General features: G+C 33.0%; 1 protein-coding gene across 1 annotated transcript; it reads left to right on the top strand.

Moving 5' to 3' along the window:
• Nucleotides 1-8,944: 8,944 nt before the first annotated feature.
• On the top strand, nucleotides 8,945-9,880 carry LOC102896326 (olfactory receptor 502). The gene has a single exon (XM_006905669.1). The coding sequence runs from the start codon at nucleotides 8,945-8,947 to the stop codon at nucleotides 9,878-9,880; it is 936 nt and encodes a 311-aa protein (XP_006905731.1).
• The last annotated feature ends 451 nt before the right edge of the window (nucleotides 9,881-10,331 follow it).

The following is a 10,331-nucleotide window of genomic DNA, read 5'->3' as shown; positions in this document are numbered from 1 at the left end:
TCAAGTTGTTAAAAATATATATTGGGATGTATATGATTCCCCCAGGGATATTTTACTTCCTGTACAATATAATTTATTTGATAATTCTGAATATTTGCCAAATTCTTCAGGTCTCCTCTGCCTTATTTATCTTGCAAGGGAATGGGACAGATTGAGAAGCTATTGCCTGGGGAAACATTCAGAAGAAGATGAGTAGGAATAAAATGATCACCTAGTATGAACACTATGATTTCTTTCTCATGAGGCTACTCTGCTGGGGAGGAACTTGCTGAAAAAGAAAATCCCCAGTTACTGCACTGCCATTCATGGTATCCGTAATTGCCAGTCTAATTAGCTTGGCTTTCAAATTTTCCACGATCACTACTATCTTCCACCTAATGTGCTATCAATCTTATCACCAATATGTGCTTTCAGAACCTCAATACTTTAGGCAAACACACTATTTCCTGACTGAATTCTGCACTTTCCTTGCTCTGTACTCTCTTCTGTCTGAAAGTCTCTTCCCCTGACTTTACTCCCCAAACTCTTGCCCATTCTTTAAGGTCCAGCACAAATTCTACCTTGTCCATGAAGCCACTTGCTTTAATAATGTATAGAAGCTGAGAGAGAAAGTATAATCATTAAGAATGAATTCTATAAGTAAAGGCATTTTGGATGGCTTCCACTCAACCCTGGAACCTCAAAACTAACAGATGTAGCATAGTAATCTAGGAAGCTATACATAGCAATAAACTGGTACATTTGAAGCTAGGTAGACAATTTAGTGCCTTTCATAGATCTCCCTTACCAGGCCAGTGGCATTCCACCAAATCTCTTTGAGAGAACTCTGCTAATGTATTATTTTGATAATTGCTCTTGGTTGTAAGGAACATAATTGACTGGAAATATGTGGGAGTGCACGCCCTCTTTCCCATGGTAGCCTATAAGCCAGCAACTTAATGATACAGTAATTTATAAACAACAACAACCACAACAACAAAAACATCCTGTTGTTACAAGGCAAAACAACTCTGTAGTGTCATTCATACTCCAGTGTTTCATGTAAGATGAGACTGAAGCTACACTTCAGCAGAGCCCATATTTTTAACTGGCTTCGCCCTGTGCCTTATCTTGTTTCTCTCTCACCTTTATAGTTTTCCCCTGAGATCACTGATCACTAAATCACTTGCATAAGAATGGCTGTCCAAGGCTCTTCTTTTGGAGAACTTATCATAAGACAGAGTCTCAATGCATATACAGAAATGAGGATGATATACTTTATTATGCACACTCAAAACTTAAAGAACACTGAAATATAAGCATTAGGTTCTGAATGCTTGCCCAAATTCCTTCTCAATGAAGGACTTGTTATGCACAACTCTTACTCATTACTGCCGGTCATATAGTCATATAGTTATATATACTAATTTCTGACTATGAGTCATATTTTACTTGCTCTGTTGGGATTTATGCTTCCTGCTAAATGGCCCTGATTACTAGAGATGGGTATTGTTTCCTTATGAATCTATTTAGAGGAGAGTTATTGAATTGTAAATTCATATCATTGATTTTCTATTGATGTATGAAACGGTCTGCCAAAAACAGATGCAGCTGCATGTTACTATCGCTTTGTGTCTCCCTAAATCATCACCCTATCTTTCTTTATTACCTTCATCCTCTACTTTTTAAAGCACAATGTAAATCAGCTACAGCAAGGATAACAGAAATAACTGTCATTTCCTGCTAGAAAGTAGAGCTACAGATACTGCAGCCTCCCCTCAATTACGAAGAAATTTGTACATGTTAGATTTTCTTCATAACACTTTTAAACTTCTTGCTAGATACAGTGACAAGAGCATTTAATCAATTCATTCATTCAAAAAATTATATTGATTGCTCTTATATTCCAGGCACTGTCCAAGGCTATGGGAAATAAAACTAACAAACAGCCGAAGATGTCTGACCACATGGAATTAATTTTCTAGCATCTTCAAAGCAAGAAGATAAGAAACTATGGTCTAACATTACTTAATAGGTCAAAAAATTAAAAGAGGAAAGAATATTTCAATAACCCTGTCAAGCAAAGTAGTCACCAATTAACCTCAAATCATTTAAACTCCCTCTACTAGCTTCTAGCTAGAGAGAGGAAGATCAATAATGGAGATGCAAAAAAAGAGAAAGCAGAGACAAAACAAGTAAATAGGCTAGAGTAGGAATTACTTTTAAGGACCATTTTCTTTAATGCAAAAATAATTCAGTATGATTGATGAAGTTTTTTTCTGGATGAGAAAAAAACCTCTCATCTGATAGTAATGCTCCTTGTTATTCATTTTAATAACTTAACAACCACAAGAGAACATTTCCATCACCTTCTAACGACTTCTCATGTCCATATTTGCAGTTCATGCTTCCTTCTACCCTGGCTCCAGATAACTGCTAATTTTCTTTTTGATAATATAACTTGCTTTCTCTAGAGTTTTATAAAGTAAAACCACATAGCATACACTCTATTGTATCTGACATCTTTCTATCAACATAATTTTTTCATTTATTATGTGTGTATCAGTAATTGGTCTCTTCTTATGCTATTATTCCAGTATACGGTACATAACTTTTTTGTGGTTGTTTCAAGTTTGAAGCTTTTATGAATCAAGCTGCTATTTCTGACTCTTCAAATAATTTTGGCAAGGATATATGTTTTCACTTGTCGAAGATAAATTCAGAGATGTGGACATGCTGGGTCATGTGGTAGGTATATATTTACATTTTTAAGAAACTGTAGACAGTTGTTAAAAATGATTGCATGGTTTTATATTCCCACATGTGATGCTGAGAATTCCAGTTGTTCCCAAACCTTTGGTAATGTTTGGTACTGTTATTTAAGTTTAGCTATTCAATGGTTGTATATTGGTACTTTTTGTTATTTTACTTTGTATTTCTCTAGTAACTCTTGGTGTTAAGCATCTTCTCATGTGCTTATTACTAATTTGTATATTTCCTTTTCCAAGTACGTGTTCACATTATACCAGAAGTTCCAGGTATTGAAATAAAGCAGTTCCTCCACTTAAAAGATTAGACTTTTTGTCTTCTTTTTATGTAGTTCTAGGAGTTCTTTATATGAAATGAAAACATTTTCTCCCTTTCAGTGTCCTAGTGTTTTTGTATGATGGAAGATCAAATGTTTTCAATTTTGATGAAGTCTAATGTCATTTTTGTTAATTTTTGTGTCTGTGTCCTATCTAAAAAATCTTTACCTGATCTAAAGTTACAAAGATTTTATTATATTTAGTGTAGAAATATTACAGTTTTGATTTTGCATGTATATCTGTGATAGATTTGGAGTTAATTTTGGGGTATGGTATGAAATCAGGGTTATTGTTCATTGTTTTCTATAATATCAAGTTTTTAAATAATATATATTAAAAACTTTTTCTTCATTGAATTGCTATTTAATATCAGTTCAGAATAAATTGGCCTATATATCCAGTACATATGTGGATCTGGTTTTGGATTGTATTTCTCTTCCTTTGATCTATATGTCTAGCATTTCACCAATACTATGCTTTGGTTTTATGGTAAATCTTGAAGTCATGTGCTAATCTCCCAACTTTTTTTTGAAATTATTTTCACTATTCTGGCTAATTCGCATCTCCATATAAAATCAGCTTCTCTATTCATATAAAATGTCCTTCCAGGATTTTTATCCATATTGTATTAAATCTAGATTAATATTTGGGAATTAGCCTCTTAATGATATTGGGTCTTCCAATCCATGGACATGGTGTATCTTACTCCATTTATTTGTCTTTATTTCTCTCATCGGTGTTCTGTAATTTTTAGTAAAAAATTATTGCACACATGTTCATAAAGTTATCTCTAAATATATATGGCTTTGCTATATTATAAACATATTTTTCTGTTTTAATCTTTTCAATGTTTGCTGCTATATTAAATACAAAAGTGTTTATTATCTTTTATTCCTGCAATATTACTAAATAAGTTATAGTATATATTTTGTGGATTTCTTAGAATTTTCTGCATGAACACTTACCTGCAGATGGAGATAGTTTTTTCCTTCCTGTTTTGTCTCCATACTTTTTTAAAATTTTGACTGCTTTATTTCAATACCTGGAACTTCTGGTATAATGCTCACTAGAAGTCTGAGGTTTGACTGCCATGCTCTTTCCCAAAATGCCCATGGATGACAAAGTATGTCGGATCACTAAGAATTATATGAGCTATAAGTGTTTCATGGATGTTCGTTATCCGTTGTTGGTGTTATTTTCCTCATTTCCCTTTTTCTGATTTCCTTTGGGTGATCTGAAATTTTTTAATTCTATTTTCATTTTTATATTGATAGTTTAGGCATACCTTTTTGCATTATAATTTTACTCGTTGCTTTTAGGATAATATGTGCTCCTAAATTTTCAGTTTACCTAAAGTTAATAATGTAGTAATTTACATAAAATATAGAGATCCTGAGACCTTGTTCGGTTATTTTCCTCCTTCCGCCTTTATGTTAATGTTGTCATGTCTTATATCTCTCTCTGAAAAGACTCCAGAAGACTATATTACAATTTTTATTTGATGAGTTTTATGGATTTTAAAGGAATTGATAGGAATATATGTGTACAGTAAACCAAGGATTTCCTATTTTAGATTTTCCTCATTCATTCCTGAAAATCAAACATTTCCATTTTCTCTACTGATGTCTTGCTCTCTAGTTGTATGATCAAGGTTATTGTTATAAAAGAGTGATTTGATTCCTCTTAGGTATGTGAAAGGCTAGATAGTACCTTCTAGAATAGTCTAGCTGAAAAATGGGGCGGGGGGTCGGGGGCTGCTTTTGTACTGTCTTCCAGCCTCCATTAATTGAAGTTTCCCTTGGGAAACAATGAGATATCACTTCATACAAGTCAGAATGGCTATCATCAGAAAGTAAAAAAATAACAAGTGTTGCCTTAACTGCTTCCACACTGGGATATACTTGTCTGTGGACAAAGCAGTCTACTTACAGTTTCCCAGAAGGCCTTCTGTTTCAGAGGAGGAGAGGACTACTACAGTAGAGATTTGACGGTTACTACTGGATGTGGGAGACTGACAAAGTGAGTCAGAATCACATAGCACAAGTTCTTTGGACTCCTCAATTTCAGTTCTCCCATCTGAAAAATGATGATAATAAAACCGCCTACATCATAAAATTGTACTGAGGATTAAAAATGTCCAAAATGTTAAGCATAGTTCTTACCAAAATGTTAATTTTGAATGAATGTTGGTTCTCATTATTTTCCTGGTAGTAAATCAAGTCTTTGAAAGTGGAGTTTCAGGGATTGAGAAAGGAAAATCTAAAATCAACAAAATAAAAACAGACATACTGAATGAGAGAAGATATTGGCAAATGATATATCCAATAAGGGGTTAATATATCTAAAGTATATAAGGAGTATTATAAAATATATAAATCTAAAGTATATAAGGAATGCATACAACCCAGTAACAGAAAAACAATCACATTTAAAAATAAACAGAGAAACTTAACAGACGTTTCTACAAAGAAGACATACAGATGGCCAACAGAAATATGAAAAGAGGCTCAACATCACTAATCAGGAAAATATGAATCAAAACCACAATGAGATATCACCTCACATAAGGCAGAATGGCTATCGTCAAAAAGTAAAAAAATAATGTGTTGCCAAAACTGTACAGAAAATTACTTGTTTACCATTAGGGGGATTGTAAATTGGTGTAGCCACTATGTAAACCAGTTTGGAGATTCCTCAAAAACTTGAAAATAGAATTACCATATGACTCGGCAATTCTATTTCTGGATATTTATCTGAAGAAAACAAAAACACTAATTTGAAAAGATAAATGTCCCCTTATTTTCATTGCAGCATTATTACAATAGCCAAGATATGGAAGTAAGCAAGGTGTCATCGATTGAAGAATGGATAATTATCTATCTATCTATCTATCTATCTATCTATCTATCTATGTACACACACACATACATATATATGTATATATATTACACTATATATACATGTATATGAAATATTACTGAGAGATAGGAAAGAATGAAATCCTGCTATTTACAACAACATGGAAGGGCCTACAGGGTACTATGCTACTTGAAATAAGACAGACAGAGAACGACAAATACCATATGATTTCACTTATATGTGGAATCTTAAAAACAAAACAAAACAAATAAAATCAAGCATAAACAGACTCATAGATACATAGAATAGATTGGTGGTTGCTGGGGATGGAGATGAAAAAGGTAAAAGCAAGTAAGAGGTACCAACTTCCAGTTATTAAAAAAAGTTATAAAAATAATGTAAAGCACAGGGAATATAATCAATAATATCATACTCAGTACAGTGACATGTGACTACTAGACTTATTTCGGTGATCACATCATATGGTCATTAAATGTTGAATCACTATGTTGTACACCTGAAAATAATATGATATTGTATGCAAACTACAGAGTAATAAAAAGCTTTTAAAAATTAAAGAAATAAAATTAGGATTCACAATAGAATTAGATAAGATTAAATCTTAGGGTTGAATATACCTATATTCCACCACAATCCACTTATACCATAAGTGACTACCTCAGGAGGCAACATCTGAGGTTATTGACAGTGAGAGACTATGTCTAATCTAGAATTCATCCAAATGCCTTTATTCTTTAAAGTTCGATATAACTTTCAAATCTTTCATTTTCTCATATTTAATATTATAACTAATGTAAATGTCTTAAAAATTTGTGTTATTTAAAATTCAATTTTACACCAAGTTCCACCTCTTATGTCCCTAATTAGTGGCATGTCTTACAAATATCAATAGAAAATATTTATCGATACACACACACTGAATGGATAAAGCTATGGTTACCTTTTTATACCTGAACCTTAGTACTATTTCTTAATCTGAAATATAAAAATAAACGTGGAACCGGTATTTGCCTATGAGACAATTTATTATATTATACTCTAATAATTATTAAATGAAGGTTATATATAGCTATGTGTGAACACCTAGACAGAAGCAAAAGAAAAATTGACCATTTGGGAATTGACAGAACACTGAAAAATTAGTTGTTTTTGCGTGTGTGTGTGAATTGAACTGCTTGCTCAATATCCACTACAGAACCTAATGATGCTACATGAGTTGCTGAACTCTCATTTGAATCTCTAGAATCTTCAGAGATTTATCCTCAAAGGAAACAAAAATTAAAGGTAACGATATAACTACAACGACTTTGATCTGTTACTAAAAGATGAATGACTTCTTATTCTAAGAGGTAAGATTTTCCCTTTTGTTAATAAATCTGATGTACTGACATTCATTTACTGTTTGAAAAACACTTTACTCCCTAAAATTATATCTGTACTCACAAGCCATAACTAGGAAACAGGGCAGATGTAAAAAAGCAATCAGCTAGCAAGCAACTTTGGCCGAATTGCTGTTTCCACCATTAGTTCATATATAAACAGGCATAATCTAAGTTACCAGGATTCCTGTTTATTTACCCATAAGATGAAAACTCATATGGTCTTTCAACATTACCAAAACTTGACACTCACCAATAATGCTAACTAATTCACTATCTTTCAGATACCCTGGCCTTTTATTAATATGTAAGAATTCTAAGATTTAAATGGAGGATTTAAACATTTAAAGATATTATAAATATCTGTGCAGAAAGATTGTTTATTTCTCCGAAAGCTTTAGTGTGAAGGCAATGACACATAGACAAAGCTCAGGATACAAAATCAGAAAATGTGGAGATGAGTATCAACTTAGCCAAAAGCTGGGTGATCCATTTTCAACAATGAAACTACACTTGATTCAGTCACATATTATGTAAAAAACAGGATTATTCCATTTCTCGAACTTTCATTGGAAAACATTGTTATACTAGGAAGTAATTTGATGTAGTTTAATTATCTTCCAAATATCAATCATGCTTTTTGCAGTGATTACATTAATATTTGAAATTGTTTGATAGTATAGTAATATTCTGAATTTCAAATATTTTTAAAGTATCCAATATATGTACAATGAGTGATCTCATTCATAACCCTAAATTGAAATTCCTATATGGATTAGTATCAGGACAAATTTTATTTCCCTTTTGAAAACTGATCTTATTTAAATGACAGATATTATGAAATAGGAAAATAATTATGTGCTTCTTTTATACATAACTGCCAGAACTTCATTTGTTCCATAGTCACTAAAGGAGTGGGTAGTTTATACTCTGAATCCAACCACTTTCCATGTTAACCTTAAGTTACATAACCTCTTTCAGACTCAGTTTACTCATCCATAAAATAAGTACTATTTTATGAGCAATAGACTGTATATATACACACATACGTGTGTATGTGCGTATATATATAACTCCTAGCCCTGTGCTTACCATTTAGTAAGCATGTAGTAAATGTTAGCTATAACAAAGTCTTTAAAATCAATAATATAGTAATAGCATTGTATGGTATCAGATGGTTGCTGGACTTATTTATGATGGTGATCACTTCTTTGAGTATATGAATGCTGAATAACTATGGTGTACAACTGAAATTAAGGCAATACATATTATAGTATATGTATTACAATATATATTACTATTATATATTTACCAGCCTTTTTATTATTCTCACCTATAGTACATTATTTATTCTTTGAACTCAATGTCACTTTAAGTGCAGACGTGAAAAATATATATCTATATATGAAAAAGATAATATTTGATGATATTTTTCTGGAGTTTCTGCTAAAATAAGTTAAAAACGGACTTATTATTGCATGTAAATATGCATTGATGCTCGAATACCCTTACTTATACTTACTCCCCATATGTGTATTAATAAAAACAAAACCATTAAATGTATAACTTATACATGTAATATTTCATCACAGGTTCTTTTGGCAGCAGCTACGTTATCTCATGGATTCCCAAAGGGATGGGAACCACACGGCAGTAAAAGGTTTCATTTTATTGGGCTTAACTGCTGACCCAATCCTTCGTGTCATACTCTTTATGACCATCCTATGTATCTATCTGGTGACTATATCTGGCAATCTTAGCACAATCATTCTTATCAGAATCTCTTCTCAGCTCCATCATCCTATGTATTTTTTCCTGAGCCACTTGGCATTTGCTGACATCTGTTTTTCAAGTTCTGTCACACCTAATATGCTTGTAAATTTCCTGGTGGAGAGAAATACAATCTCCTATCACGGATGTGGCATCCAGCTTGGTTCAGTTGCTCTCTTTGGGACCCTTGAGTGCTTTCTTCTGGCTGCCATGGCATATGATCGCTTTGTGGCAATCTACAATCCACTGTTTTATTCAACCAAGATGTCCACACAGGTCTGCATTCAGATCCTCATAATGGTGTATGTGGGTGGCTTTCTCAATGCTTCCTCATTTACTATTTGCTTCTACCTTTTATTCTTCTGTGGACCCAATCGAGTCAATCATTTCTTCTGTGATTTTGCCCCTTTAATTGAACTCTCCTGTTCTGACAGCAGTATCGCCGCAATTGTCCCCTCATTTACAGGTGGCTCCATCATTGTGTTTACAGTGTTTTTCATAGCCACCTCTTACATCTACATCTTCATCACCATCTTGAAGATGCGCTCCAACGAGGGGCGTCACAAGGCCTTCTCTACATGCACTGCCCACATCACAGTGGTCACCCTGTACCTAGGGACCATCACATTCATTTATGTGATGCCGAAGTCTAACTACTCAACAGACCAGAACAAGGTAGTATCTGTGTTCTACATGGTGGTGATTCCCATGCTGAACCCCATCATTTACAGCCTCAGGAACAATGAGATTAAGGGGGCTCTGAAGAGAGTGCTTGGCAAAAAATAATTTCCTAGAGAAGCTTCATATTCTGTAGGATTTTATACAATAACATTATAAATATAATAAAATAAAATTGATGCTATGGACTAAATGTATTCATCCATATGGCATTAAACCATGTGGGAACTTTTTAGTGAAGAGGGGGTTAATTTTCTGATATCATAATGTAAATTTAAGGCGCATAGTGAGTTACCTTAAATAATATTAAATTAAATTGATTTAGAAACACATATTGGTTCACATGAAAAAATTTCTACTGTGTTGTCATCCTTTCAAAATTTATTCATATATTTTTTTTCAAAAGTTGTTCTCTGCCATAAGTTAAGATTTTAGAACCTCCAAATCTTTAAGACTGTGTCCAATTTCAACAGCATTTCATCCTGAAATGAGTGTGATAACCATAGCTATGACAGAGTACATTCTAAGAGGAAATGACAAAGTGGAACCTATAGAATAT

Source organism: Pteropus alecto, unplaced genomic scaffold (assembly GCF_000325575.1).
Source record: "Pteropus alecto unplaced genomic scaffold, ASM32557v1 scaffold461, whole genome shotgun sequence".
Lineage (NCBI taxonomy): Eukaryota > Metazoa > Chordata > Mammalia > Chiroptera > Pteropodidae > Pteropus > Pteropus alecto.
The sequence above is the reverse complement of the archived record's forward strand: the minus strand, read 5'-3'. Positions and strand labels throughout refer to the sequence as shown.

Bases quoted from the DNA above. Each gene is read 5' to 3' on its own strand.
- LOC102896326 (XM_006905669.1), top strand. From the start codon at position 8,945: ATGGATTCCCAAAGGGATGGGAACCACACGGCAGTAAAAGGTTTCATT.